This window comes from Cucurbita maxima, unplaced genomic scaffold (assembly GCF_002738345.1).
Source record: "Cucurbita maxima cultivar Rimu unplaced genomic scaffold, Cmax_1.0 Cma_Scf00001, whole genome shotgun sequence".
In the NCBI taxonomy this organism is placed as follows: domain Eukaryota; kingdom Viridiplantae; phylum Streptophyta; class Magnoliopsida; order Cucurbitales; family Cucurbitaceae; genus Cucurbita; species Cucurbita maxima.
The window spans coordinates 8,460,545-8,484,515 of record NW_019272017.1 but is presented as its reverse complement, the minus strand read 5'-3'; the positions used below and the strand labels follow the sequence as shown (position 1 = coordinate 8,484,515).

Sequence of the window (23,971 nt, the reverse complement as noted above, 5' to 3'; positions counted from 1 at the left end):
TGTGTTTTTATGGAAGGTGAGAAGTTTACCCAAAAAAAATTGATAAAAAAACGATCATAATTTTAGGAAGCAGACCACTGAAGAAGAAATTGTTTTCAAATATGACTATATTAAAGTGAAATTTTAATTTTTCTGTTGATGACCACCGGCAAAGTGTTATAAATCAGTTTCAAAAGGCAGTCCAGTTCCAGCCTGTAAATCAAGCCCTAGCTAAGCCCAAGCCCAAAATGGGAAAAAAAATAAAATGGATTTGAACCTGACGTGAATCGAACACGCAACCTTCTGATCTGGAGTCAGACGCGCTACCATTGCGCCACAGATCCATGTTTGAGATTTATTTCCTTAGCAATAAGATTTACCTCATTGAGTATTTAGTATTTGTTTCCAAAAGTTATTAATTAAATAAAAAAATTATAATTTATAATACCATTAATATATATATATATATATATATATTTTTTTTTTTGAAACCCTAGGATACTCGCTCCCATTTGTGGGTCCATCCACTATTCTTCGTTTTTCTCGTGTATATATAAATTCGCTTCTTTCTTCAACCCACTCCGTCGCACGTCTCTGAGCCTTTTTACTTTTCCGTCATCACCCTCTCCTCTTTGCACTCTGTCTCCCTACAGAGCCATGTCTGACGAGGAGCACCACTTCGAGTCGAAGGCCGACGCCGGAGCTTCCAAGACTTATCCTCAGCAGGCTGGAACCATCCGTAAGAATGGTTACATTGTCATCAAGGGCAGGCCTTGCAAGGTTCTTATCGTTTTCGTTCTGTTTCCTCAATTATCTCTCATCCTTCGCCCCATTTATCTATATAATTCTTGTTTAACATGATTGATAGTTATGCGCTCAATCCTCTGCTTCAATTTTTCATGTAACTTCATCAACGGCTTTCCTTTTATCCCATCTTCTTCTGTGGTTTCGGTTGATTGTGTTTCTTTGATTTTTGGGGCTGATCTCCGCTGTTCTATCCTTTCTTTATGTACTTATTTATTTTTCTCTTCTGATTTTACTCCTAGATGCTGTCGTCCATCTATTTTAGTTTGTAAGTCAAATTTATTTTGGATGAAATTGAATTGATGGCCAACCTCGTAAGCTTAAATGGAAGTAATGAATTGTATGGAGATATCATATGTCAGTCTTTCTTTTAGGGTTTTCACCTTTGGTGGTTTCAGCATAATATTGTATTTGTTTTCCTTTTAACAAATCTTGACCTAAGGCACATGCATTATCGGTTGTAGGTTGTTGAAGTTTCAACCTCTAAGACTGGAAAGCACGGACATGCTAAATGTCACTTTGTTGCCATTGACATTTTCACCTCTAAAAAGCTTGAAGATATCGTTCCTTCTTCTCACAACTGTGATGTATGAAGATTTTTCTTTTCCTTTTCCATTTTATACTTTTCTTAGCAGTTTGTAAATTTTTTTGAGCAAGTTTTTTTTGTTATTATTGAGTTTTGTATTTTTTAAACACAGGTTCCCCATGTCAGTCGCACTGACTATCAGCTCATTGATATCTCTGAGGATGGATTTGTATGATTAAATTCTGTTTGTTTAGTTCTTATATCGATTTCCCCCGGTTGTTCATGTAGAGCACCGTGGCTAACAACCCTAATTTCAATGTAAACTTATCAGATTAGCCTGCTGACGGACAGTGGTAACACCAAGGATGACCTGAGGCTTCCAAACGATGAGAGTCTGATGACCCAGGTAATATTTTCTTATTGGCTGTCGACAGTTTCCTGTATTGTGTTCCATTGGCCTTGATGGCTTGGTAGACCCCATTGCGACTATTTCTTCATTCCTTCACGTTTATTAGCCGGTCCTTTTTTTTATGGGACTTCATTACTCTGGGATTAGGAGTTACGAGTGTATATGGCTTTCTGTTCACTAATATAGGCTTGAGATAGGTTTTGAGTTTCTTGCTAAATGTGGACATGTGGTTTATTTAAGGAGGGTGTACCCTTGAAGAAGGGTTGAAATAGCTGTGTTTTTTTTAAAAAAAATGTTAAATGCTAAAACGTTTTCAAATGCAGAAGTTTAGTTTTTGTATGATTAACTAACAACCATTTAGTATTAGTAGATAGAAAAGGATCCCATGATTCCAAACCAAGATTATAAATTCTATAGCTTTTCTATAAAGGGTAAATCTTGGTTGATAAATATTGATATGTTGATCTAGAAGTGACTTCCTTTCTTGCGAGGTGGATTCTTATTGTGAGATCAATAGCTTTAGATGATATTACTTCCATATTTTTGACTGCTTTCTGTTCTATGCGAGCTATGAGTGGCATTAGTTCTTAAGATTGGTCGTCTTGTTCCATGTGCTACATACAGATCAAGGATGGATTTGCTGAGGGGAAGGATCTGATTGTGACTGTCATGTCTTCAATGGGAGAGGAGCAAATCTGCGCTCTCAAGGACATCGGCCCAAAATAGTTTCCTCTGGGAAAACAAACGCAAAAAGATGTTAGAACGATATCCAGATCGTAATCCGCAGTCGTTTGACATGTTTTGAGAAAGCTTGGTTCGATGCTGCTCCTCGATTAGTTGTTTCTTTTACTCTGGAGTCTCTACAATTAAGATTTATTTTTGTCTTGCCTATTGCTGTTTGAATTAAGAGTTGTTTCTTGGCTAGTCGTCCGTCATCAAATTATGTAAACTTCATAGGTGCCATGGTTGCTTAAGAGTCGTAGGATAGAATCATTCTAATATTTATTTACCGATGGGGATTTCTTTCTTAGTTATATATTTCTATTGCTTATCATATTGTGCAACTTTCTTTCTTATGAATCTTGGCTTTATATGTTTTTCTTGGAGCGTTCATTTATTTATAGCTACCCATGTTTCATACTTGCTGCTGTATACTGACACTGTTTGTTAGTAGGCATGTATAGTGATAAAATAAAGAGGGCCCTCCCGTCCATGGGGCAGGGTGGGGACGAGGAAGCCTTCCTCATTCCATCTTTGCAAAATTTTTCATTTAGTTTGAAAAATATATTTATATTAAGTGGGGAGGAGACCATAGGCCCCATTTATCTAGGAGGGAAAATATGTTCTTTGCTCCTTCCTCCATGCTTGAAATAGGGCTTCTTATTCGGGGTAGCTCCATGTGGAGTCTCAATTACGTTTTGAATTGCATATTTATTTATTTATATATAAAATATTAAAATGGTTAAAGAAATATGATAATGACTTGTCATTTAGTTGCATTTTTATTTTTCTATCCCTGTGGGTCCCTCCGACGACCTTAACCTCTTCTTTCAAAATCAAAGGAACATCAACTGGACTTCACCATCCTATGCCCTATCCTTTCAATTTGTGCCAACGCCTAGATGTATTTTTCCTTCTCTTTTCCGTTTTTGCCCCTCTCTTCCCATTGAAACTACAGAATCAGCCGGTTGATATTTTAATAGTTGTTTTCTTTTTCTTATAATTAAAAAAAACCATGTATTTGAATTTGGAAAATTTTATTTTAATTTTTTTGATTTTTAAGGTATTTAAATGTTTGGATAATAACTGAAAAACAAAGAAGCTAATTCGATAGCCTCAAATAGAACATTAAATCTTTAAAAATTAAAATAATCTTTTTATTTAGTCAAATTTTAAGTTCATGAATTCACAACATTGAACATAAAAAAATCTGTTGTTGTGGGTAATTTTGTGAATTTTGAGGTTAATTTTGTGATATTCATGGGGTTGGTGTGGAGGCCTAATAAGATTATATTGAAGAAGGAAAACAGAAAGAGGATTACAAAAATTGTTGTTTGGATTTTAGTCTAATTACCCTTTTCTTTATTCGGGGCGTGGACTTTTTTCTTTCAGCTCAATTTCAGATCCCGAGAACAATCCCAGGAACTCGAACTTTTGGTATATTCCAGAAACGCCCCACTTTGATTGATTACTTTCACTTTCATTTTTTCATTTATGGGTGACGATGAAGAAGAACTGCCACCGTCCTCGCCGCAACCGCCGTCCAAACTTAAGCCCCGTCCCTTGAGGCCCACTATTAATCTGCCGCCACGGACCTCCATGGAGTCTCTCTTCAGCGGTGGCCCGGGTTTGGGATTTGGGTTTAGCCCAGGGCCGATGACCCTCGTCTCGAGCTTCTTCTCCGATCCCGATGACTGCAAGTCTTTTTCTCAGCTCCTCGCCGGAGCCATGACATCGCCGGTGGCTGTTCCTCCGCTGGAGTCTGAGTTCAAAGGCCCTCCCGGTCTGCTCGATTCTCCTGGGCTTCTTTCGCCTAGTCAAGTAATTGCTTAAAATTTTCTGTTATGACAGACTACTTTTATAGCTGTTGGACAATTATGAGAAAAATCCGGATCATGTTCTCTTTACTGTTCTTGAATGGCTTTTTTAGGACAATTGATTTTGCATGTTAAACACGTAATTCAGTTTTTGTTTCATGCTTGTTCATAGTGGAAGAAGAAGCAAAATGGTTGTATTAATGAAGACGACTGATTAGTTCATTTGGTTGAGTGGCTTGAATATTTGTTCAAACTAGTGACCTTAAGATTCTCGAATCTTTGTTATCATGTTACATGCTTGATCATTTGATCCCGTTTCATTTGCAGTTTGAACTATAATCCCTTCGAAACTTTTATGTTTTGAATTGTCTTAGAAGAAATAAAGATGAACATTGGCCTGTTATGCCGTTCTTTGTAGACTTTGTGAATGTTGGCTCACTTTGTTTTGGCATGGCTTGTTATAGGGGCCTTTTGGAATGACCCATCAGCAGGCTTTGGCTCAGGTTACTATGCAGGCTGCAGAAGCCTGTTCTCATAAGCAAATACAAGCAGCATCTTTGTCTCCATCAGTAGCACCCTATGCGTCGTCCTTACAGCTTTCGACGACCTTTCTGGGCGAGAAGATTAAAGATCAGCCGATGCAACCGTCATTCCCGAATGCTGGACTTGCATCCAAAGAGGTACTGGATATCTCTCAATCAGAGCAGAGAGTGCAATCTTCTTTGTGTACTGTTGGTAGACCTGCTGATGATGGCTACAATTGGAGAAAATATGGACAGAAACAAGTGAAGGGCGGTGAATTTCCTCGAAGCTACTATAAGTGCACGCACCCGAATTGTCCTGTTAGGAAAAAGGTTGAACGATCTCTTGAAGGACAAGTCACTGAGATTATCTACAAGGGCGAGCACAACCACAAACAACCTCAACCGAACAAGGGGGGAAAGGATGTCGGAAATTCTAATGGATATTCAAATCCTGAGATGTGTTCTCAAGTTCAGAGTAAATTGAACGAGCTGAAAGATGTGTCTTCCATAAAGAATGATCAAGAATCGAGTCATGTTACGCATGAACAGTTGTCAGGTACTAGTGATGGTGAGGGAGGGAGTGAGATAGAGACTGGACTGAATCGAAAAGATGACGACGAGCCTGATGCCAAGAGACGGTAAGCGTTATTATGCAGAAGAATATGCCTTTTCAACTTACAAGTATATAGCTGCTGCTTGTTTTTTGATTGATATGAGCAATGTTCTACCTCTATTATGCAGGAATACTGAGGTAAGGCTTCCTGAGCCAGCATCTTCTCATAGGACTCTTGCAGAATCCAGAATCATTGTGCAGACTACAAGCGAAGTTGATCTATTGGATGATGGCTACAGGTGGAGAAAGTATGGGCAGAAAATTGTCAAAGGCAACCCTTACCCCAGGTGAGTCGTGAGCGTGCTTTTTATCTCATTAAGTTTCAGTAGTTCGAGTTATAGAAACGTAGATTGCCATTATATCAACAAACAAAGTGGTCTTAAAAATTCACACAATTCAAAACTAACATCTTCCTTTGTGAGATCCCATATCGGTTAGGGAGGAGAACGAAACATTCTTTAGAAGGGTGTGAAAACCTCTCAGACGCGTTTTAAAAACCTTGAGGGAAAGTCCAAGGAGGATAATATCTGCTAGTGGTGGGCTTGAACCGTTACAAATGGTATCAGAGACAAATACCGGACAATGTGCCAATGAGGAGGTTGAGCCCCGAAGGGGGTGGACACGAGGCAGTGTGCCAGCAAGGACGCTGGGCCTTGAAGGGGGGTGTCACATCGATTGGAGAAGGGAACGAGTGCCAACGAGGATGCTGGGCCTCGAAAGAGCGGTGGATTGTGAGGTCCACATTGGTTGGGAGGAGAATGGAGCATTCTTTATAAGGGCGTAGAAACCTCTCCCTAGCACACACATTTTAAAAACTTTGAGGGGAAGCTCGAAAGGAAATGTCTAATGAGGACAATATCTACTAGCGGTGGGCTTGAGCGGTTACATTCTTGGTTGTAATTTGAAATGTCAAGACTGGTCTATGTTTGCGCGAGATGTTGTTGACACTATCTTTGGGATTGTCATTTTTTTAACATTCATCAAACGATCTTCATTGCAGGAGCTACTATAAATGCACGACGCCAGGATGCAATGTTCGTAAACATGTAGAGAGAGCTTCAACGGACCCGAAAGCTGTCATAACGACGTATGAGGGTAAACACAATCATGACGTTCCAGCTGGTAAAATCAGCAGCCACAGGTCAGTCAACAGTAACGTTCCACAGCTAAAATCACATAATATTTCAAATAAGAACAATGATCATGGGAACTCCCGTCATCAGCATGCTGGAGTTCTACGGTTAAAAGAAGAACAAATAACGTAGGTTGCTCTAGTTATGAGCAAAAAAGATCATACTTGTCTGCCAGATACTCTCTGCTTGTTTTATATTTCCCACTTCCAAAGCCATACTTCATAAATCAATACCATTTTGCCCACTCCTTCATATACAGTTAAAAGGAAATGATACATGAAGAGGAATTAGTTTGTAATGGTTATTGTATGCAAGTACCTGAAAGAAACATATTGTTTGCATTCTTTTGTAAATGAATCTATATATTATTTATTTATGATTGTGATCCGTTCCATACTATTTCGTTTATGGGTCGAGCTGTTTCGTGGGTCTTGAAAATTTTCTGTTATTTGCCTGACTGCCTGGTTCAAGTGACATGAATGTGTTGTAATGTGATCGAGTTGTTAGTGAACATTCAACCCAAATGTGGTATGGTCCACGTGTCGATTGTGAAAGTCGCTGAATACCTGTAAGTTGTTAAATGTTGGTTTATAAATGTGGGGAGAAGAGTCAGTTTGATCTATTGAGCTAGATTTTGTGGCTAGAAGATGTGTTCGGAATGACTTTCTAAATGTTTTCGTCAGCAAGTCTTGTTTTACTGTTGGGTTCCATCCGTAATTCCAGCAGGCTGTTCGAAGCGACTTTCTAAATGTTTCATTTTCGTTACTCGTGAGCTACTTATATGTGTGAGAGGAGAAGATTCCATGATTGGGACTTAGTGAGAAATGGAAAGGGAAGGCAAAAGAAGAAGGGGATGAGAAGTGAGGCATAGTTGGGGTCCCATTAGATGTAATGAAGGCATCACATGCTTGTCCATAAGTTACATAATGAAATACACCAACCCATTTCCTCTTTTTAGTTTCATCATTTATAAGGGTGAAAATGTGTCCCTAAAACCTTTAATTTTGCCTTGTCCCCACCATCCCCTTAGGCCTTAACACCACACACACACACATTCGAAACTTGTTGCATCCCTTCCTTAAATAAACAAGGATTCAGAGCTTGTCTTAATAAAAAATCTCGAGTTTTGATTTTTAAGTTTATTTTATTTTATACGCTAAAGTTTTAAAATGTCTGTTTAGTGTCACGATCGTACTTGTTCAAGGCATGTTGTCTATAACCACATGTTGAATGTCTTGTCATACTTGTTTAGGACATGTTGTCTAGTGTCGCATTTCTATTCCAAACTCATTTTATATGCTTTTATCTTGGATAAATTTTTACATACAAATTTAACACATGAAACACATTTTTTAAAACAAATTATTATTATTATTTACATTTTTTAAAACTAATTGAACAATATCCACCAAACAAGTCCTTGAGGACTGGGTCTTCAAAATCCAAATCTTTCTGCAAATTTTGGACTGAAATCACAAGAAAAAGGCCATGTCTTTTACAAATTTCACAGTTTTGCCATTCAATTTATGAGTTATTAGGATAAAGCCCAAAATAAATAAATAAATTACAACCCTTTGTTTTTCTTTTTAATAATTTCTCTGGGCTACATTTATTTTCAATAGCTCAAGATTCCAAAATTAAACGTCAATTACTTAGAATAATTATATATTGGGTGATCTTCCAAGATTTTCCGTGTTGGTTTATGAGGAATAGTTTTCGAGTGAAAAGTAAATGAACATGTAACTCGGGATGTTGGAGCCGTGGCTAATTGAAATTACAAATTTTAATTGTAATTACCATTAAAAAAATATATAAATTTTTAGATATAAACGACTTCCACACATGTATTTAAACAGAAGGTGGCGGGGAACAAAAAATAAAAAATAAAAAATAAATTCGATCCAGTATGGCAGTACACAACTTTGGTAGGCGATGAAGACGATTCATGACGGTTGGATGAGACGACGAATCAAGATCAAGAAGGTCGGTGAATCAAAATCGAGGGTTGAGAGAATTCCTCGGGTCAACGCGATTTGCAAATCTATTGGGCTAGGAATTCGCGCTGGTAAAGTGCATATATACTAAAAACCCTATCGAGGAGCGACAGTGAGTCCTCCAAAAAGAATTTAATGCAGTTGAGCTACCCTGCCAGAAACGCTGCGTTTTTATATTTTTTTTAATTTACGTTCAGAGTACTGGTTGTCTGCGGTGAGCCTCTATGATGGTCTGTGTACCCCTTCATCTTGTCCGTTGGAGTGGATTTTGAGACAATGAACCGTTGATGCCAAGGGATTTGACCTAGATTGTCAAAAATGGTTATTTGAATAATATTCATATTAAAAGTTTAATATTATTCTTCACGTTTCATGATATGGAGCTGACTTGGGTTAAAATTGAAACTTATGAGTGTTCAAAAGACCTACAGACTCGAAAACCCTTATCAACTAAACCTAAGTCGAACCACATTTTATAGTTGGGTTATGGGCTTATTTATTTGTGTCTAATGGATTTAAAAAAACGTTCCAACCGGATCTAATTCAATCCACGAACGAACACCCCCTCGTAATACAATATCATTCTAATTTGAAAATCGAATTCTTTTATAGAATAAATGCATTTAATTTTTTTTTTTTTTTTTATTACATGGAGCCCAATGACTGACAACAAAATGCCAAGTTCATTTCCAAAACCTTACCTTTTTTTTTTTTTTCCTTCCAAAAGAAAAAATGACTAAAATTAGGCACTAAACTACACACAATCCAGAGAGTTACTGACCCACATCTCACGTTTCCTTTAATGTAATGTCATTCTCTCTCATTGGGATTCATTCAAGTTCAAGTTTTGTTCGTTAAGCTCACTTGTTTATCAAGTACTGTTCTTGGAATTTCATCACCCAGATGAGATTTCACTACAATAATGGCGTGGGAAGTGTAAAATTAAAGAGCCCAAGGCAGAATTTTGATCTAAATGCTTAAAGTTTTGGCATATCAACTAGTATTCACTGTGTTTTTGCTGTACTTTCTGACCTTTTTTTGCATATAATTTGAAAAAAATGAAGGAATAGAATGGAATTGTGAATACAAAAGATGGTGTCTAATCGTTTTCTGGGTTACCAACTACCAATTCAATACAAAAGGACAGATTCAAAAAGAAAAGCAGAAGAACATTTAATGGAGTAGTGGAGTGGTTTGGTTTAATTCATTTGCGTTCAAAATAGTGAAAGTAACACCAGCTAACAAGTGTTTGGGCTTTTAGGCGTGAGGGGGTCCAATTTCTTTAGTCTACTTGTTTGTTTTGTTGGTCGAAGAAGAACCCAGAGGCAATGAGCGTTGAAAATTGTATTGAAGGGTTCTTTTAAAGAAGGGAAGTGGGATTTAGAAAGCGAGAGATATGAAAATGGCAGTGGTGTATCCTCTGGAACACATGATTTGCCCAGGGAAAAAGGGTAACGCTAGAAACAAGAAAGATTAAAGTAAAAGGGAGGTTGCGATGTAATTATAGGGTTCAAAAGCAAAACCCAGCCCTGCTTCTATCCTTTTTAGTTTTCGATTCTCCTCTCTCCTCCCCTTCACGGGTTCACAGATTCCTTCACGGAAGCTTTTGCAAGCACCCCAAGAGAACCCAGAGCCAGGCCAGGCCAGGCCCTCTTTCTGTTCTTTCTCCTTTCGCCTCCATGGCTGCAGAGCCAAGCCAAACAACAAATCGGTCAAGCCAGACAAATCATCCTTGCTGTCTACTCTTTTAATGCTCACATTCTCTTTTCAGCTATACTCTTATCTTTCCCTTTCTCTTCTTTGTTTTTCTTTTGATTTGAATCCCAAATACGACTAAACTTCAGTGGCAAATCTTGTAGTTTCTGTGGGAAATGGAGAAAAGGGGGAGTTAATTATCAGAATTTCAGGCTCAAGGAGGAAACCCCATCTCGTTTCCTTGTTGTTATCTTGCTTTCTTCACTTTCGCCATTTTGATTATTGTTTGTATTCTTCTGGGTGTGCCCAATGAGGAAGCACGGATGGCAACTTCCATATCATCCTCTCCAGGTTTGTATTTCCTCCCCTTTTCTCTTTTCGTTCATCATACATACATTTCCACCGAATTTGAGTTTGATTCTCTTTTTCTTCTTGAAGGTGGTTGCGGTTGCTGTATTTCTGGCTCTGGGGTTTGCTTTCTATGTCTTCTTTGCTCCCTTTGTTGGGACGAAGGTTTTTCAGTATGTCATGATTGGCCTATATACTCCTCTTGTAAGCTCTCTCCCCATTATCCTTTTATATGCAATGTTCTTTTTGCTCTTCTGTAATATGGTTCGGATGGGGCTGAGATCTATCCTGTCTGCGTTTGCGTCTCTGATTTAATCTTTTGGTTCTGCGATTTTGATCTTTCCCCACTTGTAAGATCTCTTTTATTTCTCGATCTCCCTCATTCAGTCCCATATGATCTAGCTCCGCCTTGTTCCCTTCGTTTAGCCTCTTTATGAACTTTGAAGCTAATGTTGCCTGATAGGGAGTTTCAATATTTCAACCCAACAAAATGAACCTGAACTTCATGGCTTTTGGGCTATCTTGGAAGAATGGGATGGTTCCAAATCCTGTTTATTGTAGTGTTGGAACCCCATGTGTTCTATCAATTACCAATTTATATGTATAAGATGAGGTTGGTGTATGTAACTGATAGAAGTTCTTCTGATGGGTATGAAATTTGGGTCTGTGGATATCTGTGGTGGATGGAAAGAGTTCTAGAACTCGAATACTTTCCCCATGAAGTGTATCATATTTGATGTTTTGAGCATTCAGAGACGAAATACAAGCTTGTGCTCTTTACTAGCTTTGCTGATTTCAATTCCAAGATCTGGAAAATGAAATGTGCAAGCCACTTCATTCTGCCTGTTCTTTATCATTGATATCTTTTTGTGGAACTTGGTTTTTCGTTTCCTTCGTTCGTAAAAGCTCAGGACATCTCTTTTGCTTATAGATTACGTGTGTGTTCGGCCTATATATCTGGTGTGCGGCAGCTGACCCTGCAGACTCGGGAGTGTTTAAATCAAAAAAGTATGTCGATATTCCGGATGAAGGAAAGTGTTCTCAACATAAAAGTTCTAAACTCGGTGAGGAATCGGTGATATCCACACGTGATCCCAATGCCGTCTCTATGGAAGAAAAATCTGTCGGTAAAGATACTACTGGTGGTGTAGATGCAAATTCTAAGGACCTACTGCAGAAAGAGAATGATAGTCCAGCATCAAAGTTGTCCTGTCTTTCGTTGGCGTGCTTCCCTTGTGCATATGTGTGCAATTGTTCGAGTTCAAAAGAGGAATCTTCCGAGCAACACATGAGTGAAGATGGCATGTTTTACTGCAGTTTGTGTAAAGTGGAGGTGATTGAACTTTTGAAGAGCTCGTAGTTTCAGTAAACTAGTCGGTTATAGGAGACCAAACCGAAAAAACTTCTAACGAACGCTTACCAAAACATAATTTGGAATAAGAAAAACTCAACTCAGGATCTTTCTCTATGTTTAACTAATCTGAGCAATATTCTGGTTCAGGTTTTCAAGTACAGCAAGCACTGTCGAGTTTGCGATAAATGTGTCGATCGTTTTGATCACCATTGCCGGGTATACAAAATGTTTGAACTTTCATCTCATTCCCTTCCTCAGTCCAGCAGCTACACGGATCGTTTTCTTACAACTTTTGTACTTTGTGGTTCTGCAGTGGCTTAACAACTGTATTGGTCGGAAGAACTATCGGCAATTTTTCACCCTCATGGTTACCTCTCTCCTCCTGGTAAGTTCGAGCCTTCTCTCTGTTCTTGTACAATTCCGAAGCATTGCTTACTTCTCAGAGTGTAACAATTGGATGGCAGATAATTTTTTTAAATATGCTGAGCTGTGGAAAAGCTATTTCCCTTAACCATAGATATATGAGTTTCTTTTTAGGATAGCTGCCCTTAGGTTGCTAACATCTTTTACCAAACAAACGGCCCAATCCCACCGCTAGCAGATATTGTCCTCTTTGGATTTTCCCTTTCGGACTTTCCCTCAAAGTTTTTGAAATGCGTCTACTAGGGAGAGGTTTTCACACCCTTGTAAAGAATGTTTCGTTCTCCTCTCCAATCGATGTGAGATCTCACAATCCTCCCCCCTTCGTGTCCAACGTCTTTGCTGACACTTGTTCCCCTCTCCAATCGATGTGGGATCTCACATTTTCTTAATTTCAACACACACCTACTACCCTTTATGGTACGACCCTAATCTCTCCTTGCAACATGACAACACCTCAAGACCATCCCACCAGAGTAGATTACTTTTCATGTCAGTTTTATTTTAATTAGTTATTGACAGGTTGAGATTGCAGCTTATTGTACAATGGTCGAGTGGAATCCTTGTTTTGATCTGCTGTGTGGTCGAGAAAAAACGTTTCTCTGTGGAGATCTCCTCGAAGTTGGGTAGCAGTTTTTCTTTGGCACCCTTCATTGTCGTAGTGGTAAGTGATCCTGACCATTGCTCGACTTTTTGAAGCATGATTGGTTCGCTAAATTAAGTTGAAATGTTGAGCAGTTTGAATTGTTTTTTCCCTACAAGAAACATAAATAACATCATCATCCATTCTGAACTGCTCACTATAACTTCCATTTTCAGGCGGTTTGTACGATCTTGGCTATGATAGCAACACTGCCACTTGCTCAACTCTTCTTTTTTCACATCCTTCTCATAAAGAAGGCAAGTACAGCAACTGCATGTTCTCTTTTCTCTGCTTTTATTGTCGTTTTTTATCGTGAGATCCCACATCGGTTAGAGAGGAGAACGAAGCATTCCTTGTAAGAGTGTGAAAACCTCTCCCTAGCAGACGCGTTTTAAATCTTTGATGGGAAGGCAGAAGGGAAAGTCCAAAGATGATAATATCTGCTAGCGGAGAGCATGGGTTGTTACAAATGGTATCAAAGTGAGGTATTGGGCGGTGTGCCAGTGAGGACTTTGGGTTCCCAAGGATAGTGGATTGTAAGATCCTACATCGGTTGGAGAGGAGAACGAAGCATTCCTTATAAGGGTGTGAAAACCTCTCCTTAGCAGACGCGTTTTAAAACCTTGAGAGACAATATTTTCTAGCGGTAGGCTTGAGCTGGTAGGTTACTGAATTGTCTGCATTTACATCTGAAACAGGGAATTACAACATATGATTATATCATAGCTCTAAGGGAGCAGGAGCAAGAGCAACAGGGAGTTGGTGGCCAGCAAAGTCCTCAAATGTCTGTTGTCAGCTCATTAACTGGACTAAGCAGTGCGAGCTCGTTCTCTACTCTCCACCGAGGTGCATGGTGCACTCCGCCACGCTTGTTTCTTGAAGATCAGGTAAAACCAAGTCGATCTTCTGAAGCTTGTTCAAACTAGTTATAAATATTGAAAATCAATCTGCATTTGCCGTTGGGTGAGTACCTGTTTTTGTTTTTCCTTTCAGTTTGATGTGATTCCACCAGAGACGGGGTCTGTTAGTTCTCTAGGAAAGAGGACGGTTAGTGAAGAAATAACAAAGAAAAAGAACCCCGCCGCTGTAAGGATCAGCCCATGGACTCTTGCAAGACTAAATGCTGATGAGGTTTCAAAGGCTGCTGCAGAAGCAAGGAAGAAGTCCAAAATTCTGCAGCCTGTGGTTAGATCAGCAACTCCTTTTGAACGAGAAACAGATAGCGGTTTTGGCAGTAGTAGTCATCGAATGGTTTCACGACCTGAAAATAATAGAAGGCGAGGGAATAAACGAGTGCGTCTTCCAGCTGATCTACCTATGCAACGCGTGACGAATATTCCAGCAAAAGCTGTTGAAAAAGGTTTCTCTGGCACATCAACCAGCCTTGGTCCTCTTCAGCTTGAAGCACGCAGTGCTTTCCAAACAAGTAGAGCAATGTCGAGCTCCACCATGGTCGCCTCTTCTCCAGAGAGCAGTTTGGACTCGCCCGACATCCATCCATTTCGAATATCCTCCTCCGGAGCTGAAGAGTCTAAGAGACTCACGGGTTTATCCGCAGCTAATGCAGCTGCTGCTCTAAAGGGACTTCCACTGTCAAGGTCAACAAGTGATGGATATGAAGCTTCAGGTGGGGAGGACAGCGATCGTGTTCCTTCGAGGATTGTTCAACGACCGACAACCTGGAACAACATCTTATATGGTTCAGATCACGAAGAGAGGCTTGCCCAACTGCAAGCATCATCTTCTAACCAGATTAACCAAAAACATACCCCATTATGAGCTTTCCGAACAGGTTCATCCCAATATCGTCCCGGTGCAAAGCTAGTAATTCTTTCATTCTCCATCCAAGGAATTCAAGCATCAATCAAACAACCTATTCTGTAAAGTGAAACACTGTCTTGGCTCTGCAATCAGAGAATCAAGACATCACAGAAGATGAAAATAGAAAACTGAGTTAGCTGATGCCGATCTCGACAGTCGAATTTATTAGTTTATTGTTCGAAACTCCGGGATTTGGCTTGGATTGCTTTTGTGAACTTGTGTTAGTTTCAACGGATGAATTCTTGTTATGATTCATCTTCAATGATGCGCTTCAACACTACATTGTTTTCCAGTCACGTTGTCAATTCTGTACCCATACATAACCTATTTGATGAAATGGCGGCATTACACTTTGTCATCTTAGGTTTACATTTGTGGTTATATTATTAATCTTTCCAAAAAAAAATTAAAAATTAGTTAAAAAAATATATTTTTTAATAATTTTAATAAAGGTTTAATTATAATTAATTCATCGCTGATCGTGTTTGACGCCGATGTTTGTCTGAGGAGGTCTGTCTCTGAAAGAGAGAGGCGACAGAGATGACAGATTGAAGAAAGGACGCGGAATTTGACGTCTGGATCGCCGAATCTCCTTCTCCATTTCGATTTCCTTCCACAGACTTCTACTGTTCTTTCTCAATTCTTGCCATTTCCGCCTTCCATTGCTCCTCCACCGGACCTTCCCTCCATTTTCACTTCATCTTCCCTACTTTTCCCTTTATTCGAACAGCATCTTCTAGCTCCCATCGTTCCCTGTCAATGACGCGGCAATCCCCCTTTTCACCTCCCCAGATCTGACCCTTCTGAATTGCCATATCTGCTACCTGCTTTTATGGGGGTTCTCTTCTTTTAGCTCTACCCGGATCTCGTGTTGGATTTAAGGACGGCAAACTGGAAATGGAACTGTCTTCTTCTGTCAATTTTCCCGAAATCCACCGGGATCCTCCTCCGACGAGTAAAGAATGCCAAGATTTTCGTTTGCTTACTGTGTCGTCACAACCCTCTGATTTTCGGATCGAACCTGAAAATCAGTTCCACTCTATGAGCGCATTGGAGATCTTGAGAGAAACCGTTCGGATTCTTCGCTTTAATTCTACTGCGTTTGTGGTTATTGCTATTTTGCTCATTTGTCCTGTTTCCGCTGTGTTTCTATCCAATGTGTTAGTCGATGAGTCGATTGTCAAGATGCTCACTATTCGATTGGTATTAATTGCCAAGTCCAGTGGACTCCCATTGATACCTATCATCGAACATTCATGCCAGAGATTTGCAGAGTCGATTCTAGCCTCGGCTATGTGCTTTCCTTTTTTCGTTACTCTTTCTTTGGTATCAAAAGCGGCCGTCGTTCATACGGTGGATTGTACATATGCAAAAAAAAGGTCCGAAGCGAGCCAGTTTTTTGCTATAGTTCGTAATATATGGAATCGTCTTCTCCTCACGTATGCTTCGGCGTGTCTTGCGATTGTTGGTTGTCTTACCATGTTCTTGGTCCTGCTTGGTGCCGTTTGCTGTACTCTTTACACACTGGCGTTTTCGCCTGATCTAATTGTATTTGCTGCAGTGATCGTAGGGCTTATCTTCTCTGTTATTTTTGCTAATGCTGTTATCATCTGCAACATATCCATTGTTATCTGTGTGTTGGAAGACATTGCAGGACCTGGGGCATTGCTTCGATCGTGTGTTCTTATTAGGGGTCAGACTCAAGTGGGTCTTTTGATATTTCTGGTATCTACAATCGGGACTGTGTTTGTGGAGGGCTTGTTTGAGCATAGGGTTAAGACGCTGAGCTATGGAGATGGGTCGTCCAGGATATGGGAAGGCCCTCTTTTGGTGGTTATGTATTCATTTGTTGTCCTTACTGATTCAATGATGAGTGCAGTTTTTTACTTCAGCTGCAGATCTTCAAGTATGGCGATATCAAATGGTGAACAAGATTCAACTTTGGATACGCCAGTGGATGAATCAACCGGTATTCTTTGATTTTATAGCTTCATAGATTGATTAGACACACGTCTTCCATTGTTGATGGATACTTCATAGAAATGGATATATATTGCTACATTGATCAGCCTAAGATGTGAAGAATCACAGAAATGCTTGGAAAACTTAGGTTGATTAGTTTTCTAGTGCTAGAGGCATACTCAGTGACTATTTATAGAATGTAAACAACCATTTGGTGGTATGAGAAACGATGTTGTGCAGTAGATAGTTGAAGAGAAGTAGTGACCAACTTAGGATGATCATTTGGAAAAACGCATTAAGATCCCAATGAAGATGTGGGGTTTTGGCGAAATGTGCATTAGAGGCCGCCCGTTTATGTTCTATGATATGATATTTTTCATTTTGGACAGCATTTCTGCATCTGATTGTTCTGGAACAAGTTATTAAGACTGTTCGAGGTGCGGCTTCCAACTTTTCTCCACTTAAATTGCTTTATTTTGCTCTGATTTCTTCAGTTGGCTTGCTGCACTTGCTGTTCTTCTTTCCCTTAAATATTGGAATGATGTGATATGAGATTTGGTTAAATGAGAATAGCTTAGTAAAACTTACAGATTATCTATGCATTCTGAGGTGTGTTCTTCACCATTTATTCAAAGTATCCTCATGTGTTCCAATATCCCATGATTCCTATCAACTAAAGTTTAATGCATTTTTTATATCTGGGATTTTGTTCCTGCACATCTGTGAATCAAGTGTGGGTTTTGTTCCTGAATCTGTGGGAACATAGGACTGTTGTTTGAGATTTGAGAACCACAGATTCTAGAACATCGCTACCGCCGGCATCAACAGACCATGACGACGGAGTGGCGTTTAGCATCGACGATCAGCGAACAACAACAATGGGGAAAGGTGAGAGAGGAGGGATGATGAAACCATGTCACGATTTCATTAGGCTAACTCCGGGACTAAGTGGTCAGTGACCATTTGAAATTTAAGGGACTAAAAATGTCCCCGTTGAAACTTCATGGACAAAAAAGACATCAATTCCTTCGATCAAGAGATCATCGTAGGTGGGCTTCATATCGAATACGGGCATGAAGGAAGGCCACCATGAATCCTATCACATATACTTTTGGGCTACAGGTTCGAGCCCACAATTCGACGACCCAAATATCTTCAAACAATGGAGATCGACGACGAGATTAAGAAAATATACAACAGCACTGTGCTCTGCAACAGACAGAAGAGAGGAGAAAACGTAGATGAGCGCGTGAATGTAAATCCCAAAGAAGGAGATGAAACGAAACTGGAAGGAGATGCGAATTCTGGGGACGAACTGAACTGTGAGATTAGGAAACGCAATGGAGACCGTTAGATAAGAAGAGAGAGAGAGAGATAGAGAGATGCGTCCGATGGAATGAAGGGCAGGCGGTGGAAAAGGACGAAAGAAGCAGTCAGTCTGAATGAGGGAAGGGGGCCCTTCCTTCGGTTCCTTGAAAACCGACGCTACGTTACGCCACAAACAGATAGATAGCTGGTCGCCATTGGCGCTATGTAGATGCGGATTCTTGGGGACTGAGCCAGCTGATGCATCTTCTGCATCCTCCTCCAGAATAAGGTTCCATCACCGACACTACCCAATCTTGTTTCGTATTTCACTTTTTTTTTCCCCTTCTTCTTCCAATTTCGCCTCGATTTTCGATTCTGATTCTGATTTTGATTTTGATTTTCGTATCCGATTTCATTTAACTTCCCCTGAGAAGATAACCTAGTCTTCTTTTCCACGAATTTCAAGAACCATGCCTATTAAACCTACAACCATACTACACTAATTCCATGGTCAACTCGATCTTCTTCTAACCTACAATTTCGATCTAATAACAACTTTTCTTTTTTTGTTCTCTCGAGATTATCACCATAGATCTCGTGCCGATTTCTGTTTCTTTTTATATTCGAGTTCAAATTTTAAGAGGGAAGCCAACGAACACAGTTCAATTCTTGAGATTTTCTTTTCAATCTGAAAAAAAAAAAGTTAGATCTCCACCTCTGTTATGATATCATAATATAATTTTTAGTTTTAGTTTTCACGTGTTTCACTTTATTTTAATAAATGTACTTTCAAATTTTATTTTAAAAAATTAGTTGATTCATTAAATATTAAATTTTATATTTTATATCTCACACTGCCATAAGAAAATAAAAATAAAAAATAAAAGAAAAGGTGTGGGCTCTTATTTAATTATTTAATTATAATTATTTAATTATTTAATTATTTAATTATTTTCCAGTGCAGACAAAATGGGAACTCAAAAAGTCTATTTACTCTGCCTTTCTTCTTCTTTATGATTCCTAATGGGCATTGCATTGCATGAGTCCGTACTGTCTGCCAATTTTTGCCTCTCTTTTCCCCAAACTGCCCTTCTCTGTTTTCTTCTCTGTTTTTTTTGCTGTGGCTTGTGGGATCTCTTTCTGCACTTATGTCAGTATGAGTGGTGCATTTCTGGGGTCAGTTTGGACAATTTGGATGCGGTAATTGGCTTGCCTTCTCCTTTTTTTTCTTTTTCTTAAATCCAAGGCTGGGGGAGCTTCTGAATTTGCAACACCAACACTTTGTCTTTCACTTTTCTATTGCTTTGATAAAATATGATATGTTCCTCTATAAAGTTCTTTTTCTTTTTGTAATTTTTCTCTCATCATTTTCTTTTCCTTTTACACCTGATCAACTACTTTTACTTTAGACGCATAATAATAGAATAATTATTTTGTGTAATCATATGAACTAGTTGTATGTTACTGTTCATCACTGTGAATTAACAGTTTCATAGGATTAAGTATAACGAAAAATATGTTACTGTTCATCAGAAATATCTATGAATTATTCTATGGCCTAGCCTCTGCATCTTTTGCAGTATCAACAAGAAAATAATGCAGATGTGGTTGGTGGGTTCAGATGGAAATTTACTGTTTCACTTTCATCTTATATTAAATGAGTCTATCTTCACCACCATTCTGCAAGAAGCTTCACTTGTTGAATCATTTCATAGTGTATAGGTGATATGGCTTAACTAGCTGTAAGATTCAGATGTGTTACCATTTACCAGGGAACACAGGCATTCACTTCATCTTACTCGTGTGTAAGGGAAGAACTGGATGCAGTTTGTTCAATGGCATCAAAATATATATTGATTGCATCGTGATGGAGACTACAACAAAATTCAACAGTAAAACATTAGTTTCCTAACATTTTCGCTAAGTTTTGGTAGAGCCATTGTTTTCGGAGGGGCAGCTCGAGAGACCGTATTGGCTGTCGAATCGGATCGATCGAGGTAAAGTCTGCCTCTATAAGCAGCAAGATGAGCATAATAAGCTGGAGGTACTAGTGAAACAGGCTTCGTGCACCTATTATATGTGTAGCATAAGTTGTAAACCAGCTTTTGAAGTTCATCAGAAGTAAACTGGTTTTCATCACACAAGACATGATAATGCGTAGGCCTGCTTGTTCCCTTCACCCCCCAGTGACTGCAGAGATAGAAATCGAATTCCTTTGGGTGAGTAATTACAGTATCAACAACCGTCCCGGGAGGAATGTTTTCATCAAGAACCTCAGTTTGGTTTGAAGATGGATCGACTTTGAATGGGAATAATCTTGTGTGATGCCTCTTTTGAACAACAGCAAAAGTTATAGGAGGTTTATAGTTGTGGAATCGTGAACAAGCTGTTTTTATAGCCTGCAATTCCTCTTGAAGCACTTTGAAGAACTGGGTTTCGCTCACGCCATCTCTGAAGAATATAATTCGTGATGGTAGTTCATTCACTTCTTGATAAAATTCCTCGAGCAGCTCTTCGACCATTGCTCCGAGATCCATAATAATTTCTTGCCTGTGTGTTTGTGATCTCATTCTAGAGACGTACTTGTTTGCTGCTGGCCAATTCATGCTACCAACCACAGCAGCTATGGAGGGGCTAAAATCATCCAAGGGATGAGGATGAGTTACATCTGCGCCCATGAAGATCACGGGCTTATTGATACGAAGTAGCCGTGGTACTTGGGAAGGTAACGAGTTGTATAATGCAACAGTGCAACCACCAACCTTTGCATTGATCTTAAGAGCCAAATTGGCCAGAAATTGGGAGCCTAGCTTGGCAAGATTTGGATAGAGGCAGCATTGACTAACGATGCCGATACTCGTCTCGGCGATGCGTTTCAAATCTGCATAGCCTTTATGCTTCCGATCCATCACACAGATCAAGAGCTGAAGGCTGTTAGATGCAGCTCCAATAAGCTTCTTAAGCTTTGATTCCAACAGCGTGACACTGTTGAGTACTTGAGTTGGTTCAAATTGAGGTGGTACGACTGTTTTGCTGTTGAGAAATATGCCTAATTGGTCACACCTTCTTGAGAGCTGGTTTATGAATCTTGGAATGTTAGATCTCTGATCTAAGCTACCGCCGAAGCTTATCAATGCCCACCTCTCGATTCTTGTTCCCTCGAAAACATGGCAATCGACAAGGTTCCACTGGCGGTCGTGGCGGGAGGGAATAAGATCTCGAACCTGGCCGCCGTCACCAAGCTTTAGCTTGGGAGGTTGAAGAACTCTCCCACTTAATTTGGTCATTTCCCTCGAGACTTGGAGGCTGAATTCTCTTCCCTGGACCCCGCTGCCAGCCAAAGCAGACAAATGGTATTAGAAAGTGAATTAGAGCTCTCAAGCAAATTGAGAATAAAGTTTCAAATTTACCTGGTTGGCATAAAAGAACCTTGCATGACACCATCTATATTAGCTTTCCTTTCCTTTGGCCTCTGGCAACCCATCTGAAGCATTCTTGCAGTCTGTTCATCAGTGAGCTTTCCAAGGAATTTCTGCCCTTCACAAATCATACAAAGCTCCATAGGAAGATAACATGGCTTACTCCTACTAATCTGCAAGCAAGGAAAATTCCTGAATTGAATGTCATAGTTATAATGATCCTTGAAGTAACCCACCAATCTTAGATTCTTCCCATTTCTGTCTGCAAACCAGAGACTCTCAGTAGGTTCATCTGTTAAGCCATAAACTTTGTATTTCTGAACACTCTCTCTGTGACAAACAAAAACTCTAATATGCATCAAAGCCTTCTCCACTTCTCTCCTTTCTTCACTGGTCAAACCCCTTGTCTTCCTCTGAGAAAGGTCTCTGAGAAAATCAAGACGTTTTTGCAAGTAGGGAATCACTCCAATGCTCTCGTGGAAAGTAGTGACAGAACAATCTATGTTCATAGCCAAGCCTTGCTGTGTGGGTCTAAGGCTTTGGAAAAAGCCTCTCAAGCCAACAACTCCTCCCCCAATTTCTTTGCTCCCCCACATTGAACTTGAATACAGAGATCTTCCCACAGAGATGCATTTCTCATTTGGGCCCTCCCTCAATACAACATCTAAAGCATGAAGATAATCCTGAGGAATTGGAATCCAATCATCTCCCTCTTTTGACAAGTATCTATTCAGTTCCATCCCATCAATTTTTGAGACAAGTTTAATACTTATTCGGAAGAGTTTGAATGCTTGCTTATGTTCGATCTCTCCTTGGGTTACTTTCATCCTGCTGGAGGGAAGTGGAAGGCTGACATAGAACTCAAGCCTGTCTCTTACAAACTCAATTGGGCTGTAAAGATTCTTGCGGCCATCATAAGCAGGAGAGGCCCCAGAGAGCAAATCCGAGTTGTCCTCTACAAGTTTTTGTTTGATCAATCTGGCAACTTCTTTTGAAGGGTTGGGAGAGATTTCTACATTGTAATGGTAAATACGTTGTGAAGGGTCAAATTGAAGTAGGAAATGGTTAGCCAAAAGAGGAATAACTGGCCCTTCTATACCTCCAGAATCTGGTCTTCTTGCAGCCACTAATACCTCTGGTTTACTTTCACTCACCTTTCCATTATCTCCTTTAAGTGGCAAACTGCTTTTCAGTCGTAGTAGCCCTTTTGGAGCTGAATGAATGCACGTGTTCAAAGAGCCAAAAAAAAATGCCAGAATGATTACAATCCACCCACTTAAGACACTGGAAATGCAGAGGTCAAAAAATCCCTAATCAAAGAAAACAGATAAAAGAGAGAGAGAGAGAGAGAAGAAGAAGAAAAAGAAAAAAAAAATGAACAAGGGCTTTCACATAGCTTTACCTGGAGAAATCTTTAATATAGGGACATGGGTATCAGAGGTGACAGCAAGAGGAGGTTTATTGACCCTACAGGAAGCCTTCTGCAAGTGGGCTTTTGGTCTAGCGGTGGTTCTATTTGGAGGAAGAGCAGGAGCTAGAGCGAGTTGCAGAGGAATAGGAGGAGGAAGAGGAAGGGGAAGAGGTAGAATAACAGGATAGCATCTTTGGAACTGGTTTTGGTTACGAAAGGCGTACTGATTTGAGTACTGCCATAGCTGGTGATGCTGATAATGGCGATGAACATGATGATGATGATGATGATGATGAGGAGGAGGAGGAGGAGGAGGAGGAGGAGGATGAAGGTTGATACTGGCTTTGAAACTCCCAGTTTTGTTGTTACATTTGCTGGTAGCGTTGGGCTCGTCTGAGTCTTCCATGATTCGATTTAAGAGAGAAATGGTTTGATGAGCATGAGAGAAAGTGCAGTGGTGAAATACAACAGTGAGTGAGAAATGGGTTGTGTGTTTCTTGTTTCTTTATATCCACTGCAAGGTATCTCAGTCCCTTCTGGGACTGTAGTAGCCAGCTGCCGCAGAGAGAAAGAGAGGGAAAAAGAGAGAGAGAAAGAGAAGGTTTTGGGTTCTTAAGGTTCAATATGTCTGGGCATGGTGGAGGTTTTATGCCGTTTTGTATAATATCTGGAATGGAAAAGGTGGAAGTGGGGTATGTCTGGTTGTAAAGCTGGACATATGGGATTTACCGGTATCTCTATCTCTCTACTTATTAGCCACTGTAGCCATTGTAGACCAGACCTAGAATCTCCTCTCCAACTAAATCAGATTTAGTGCTCATGAAGAAAGTTCCTTTTTAATCCTCCAAGTATCACAAAGTAAACCTAACTAAGTGATAGTTAATGTGTATTTTTTCAAGTTCGGGGTTCAAATCTTCGTAATTCTTCTTATTGTACTAAAAAAAAATACTGAATTTTAGTATAATAGATTCGACTTTAAATTTGATTGCAAAAACAACTGATTTGATCTTTATTTTTATCCATTGTTGATGTCAATTATTTATGCGTTGAACAAGAGTTCGTATTTCTTCG

The 23,971-nt window shown here is 39.6% G+C and overlaps 5 protein-coding genes and 1 non-coding gene across 7 annotated transcripts; 4 read left to right on the top strand and 2 right to left on the bottom strand.

Moving 5' to 3' along the window:
* Positions 1 to 251: 251 nt before the first annotated feature.
* Positions 252 to 323, bottom strand: TRNAW-CCA. Its single transcript has one exon. It is a non-coding gene; the product is annotated as a tRNA-Trp (tRNA).
* Positions 324 to 464: 141 nt separating this feature from the next.
* LOC111486732 (eukaryotic translation initiation factor 5A-2-like) lies at positions 465 to 2,815 on the top strand. The gene is made up of 5 exons (XM_023133969.1): positions 465 to 759; positions 1,248 to 1,370; positions 1,482 to 1,538; positions 1,641 to 1,715; positions 2,343 to 2,815. Exons 1-5 carry the CDS (start codon positions 637 to 639, stop codon positions 2,442 to 2,444), a joined length of 480 nt encoding a protein of 159 aa, XP_022989737.1. The 5' UTR covers positions 465 to 636; the 3' UTR covers positions 2,445 to 2,815.
* Positions 2,816 to 3,724: 909 nt separating this feature from the next.
* Positions 3,725 to 6,924, top strand: LOC111486662 (probable WRKY transcription factor 3). Its single transcript, XM_023133875.1, has 4 exons — positions 3,725 to 4,259; positions 4,720 to 5,417; positions 5,521 to 5,679; positions 6,393 to 6,924. The coding sequence occupies exons 1-4, from the start codon at positions 3,933 to 3,935 to the stop codon at positions 6,655 to 6,657; spliced, it is 1,449 nt and encodes a 482-aa protein (XP_022989643.1). The 5' UTR covers positions 3,725 to 3,932; the 3' UTR covers positions 6,658 to 6,924.
* Positions 6,925 to 9,758: 2,834 nt separating this feature from the next.
* LOC111482637 (probable protein S-acyltransferase 22) lies at positions 9,759 to 15,080 on the top strand. The gene is made up of 9 exons (XM_023128527.1): positions 9,759 to 10,565; positions 10,653 to 10,766; positions 11,494 to 11,895; positions 12,064 to 12,132; positions 12,230 to 12,301; positions 12,872 to 13,000; positions 13,156 to 13,236; positions 13,678 to 13,866; positions 13,973 to 15,080. The coding sequence occupies exons 1-9, from the start codon at positions 10,524 to 10,526 to the stop codon at positions 14,756 to 14,758; spliced, it is 1,884 nt and encodes a 627-aa protein (XP_022984295.1). The 5' UTR covers positions 9,759 to 10,523; the 3' UTR covers positions 14,759 to 15,080.
* Positions 15,081 to 15,279: 199 nt separating this feature from the next.
* LOC111488617 lies at positions 15,280 to 19,423 on the top strand. Of its 2 annotated transcripts, none has more exons than XM_023136479.1 (2): positions 15,280 to 18,359; positions 19,035 to 19,423. In XM_023136479.1, exon 1 carries the CDS (start codon positions 15,698 to 15,700, stop codon positions 16,778 to 16,780), a length of 1,083 nt encoding a protein of 360 aa, XP_022992247.1. In that variant the 5' UTR covers positions 15,280 to 15,697; the 3' UTR covers positions 16,781 to 18,359; positions 19,035 to 19,423. The 2 variants fall into 2 exon arrangements, with proteins under 2 accessions (XP_022992247.1, XP_022992238.1); XM_023136470.1 differs by having other exon boundaries at positions 19,030 to 19,423.
* A 472-nt stretch (positions 19,424 to 19,895) lies between these two features.
* Positions 19,896 to 23,499, bottom strand: LOC111488592 (protein argonaute 7-like). The gene is made up of 3 exons (XM_023136425.1): positions 22,892 to 23,499; positions 21,481 to 22,702; positions 19,896 to 21,400 (listed from the first exon to the last, which is right to left on the bottom strand). The coding sequence occupies exons 1-3, from the start codon at positions 23,304 to 23,306 to the stop codon at positions 19,957 to 19,959; spliced, it is 3,081 nt and encodes a 1,026-aa protein (XP_022992193.1). The 5' UTR covers positions 23,307 to 23,499; the 3' UTR covers positions 19,896 to 19,956.
* Between the last annotated feature and the right edge of the window lie 472 nt (positions 23,500 to 23,971).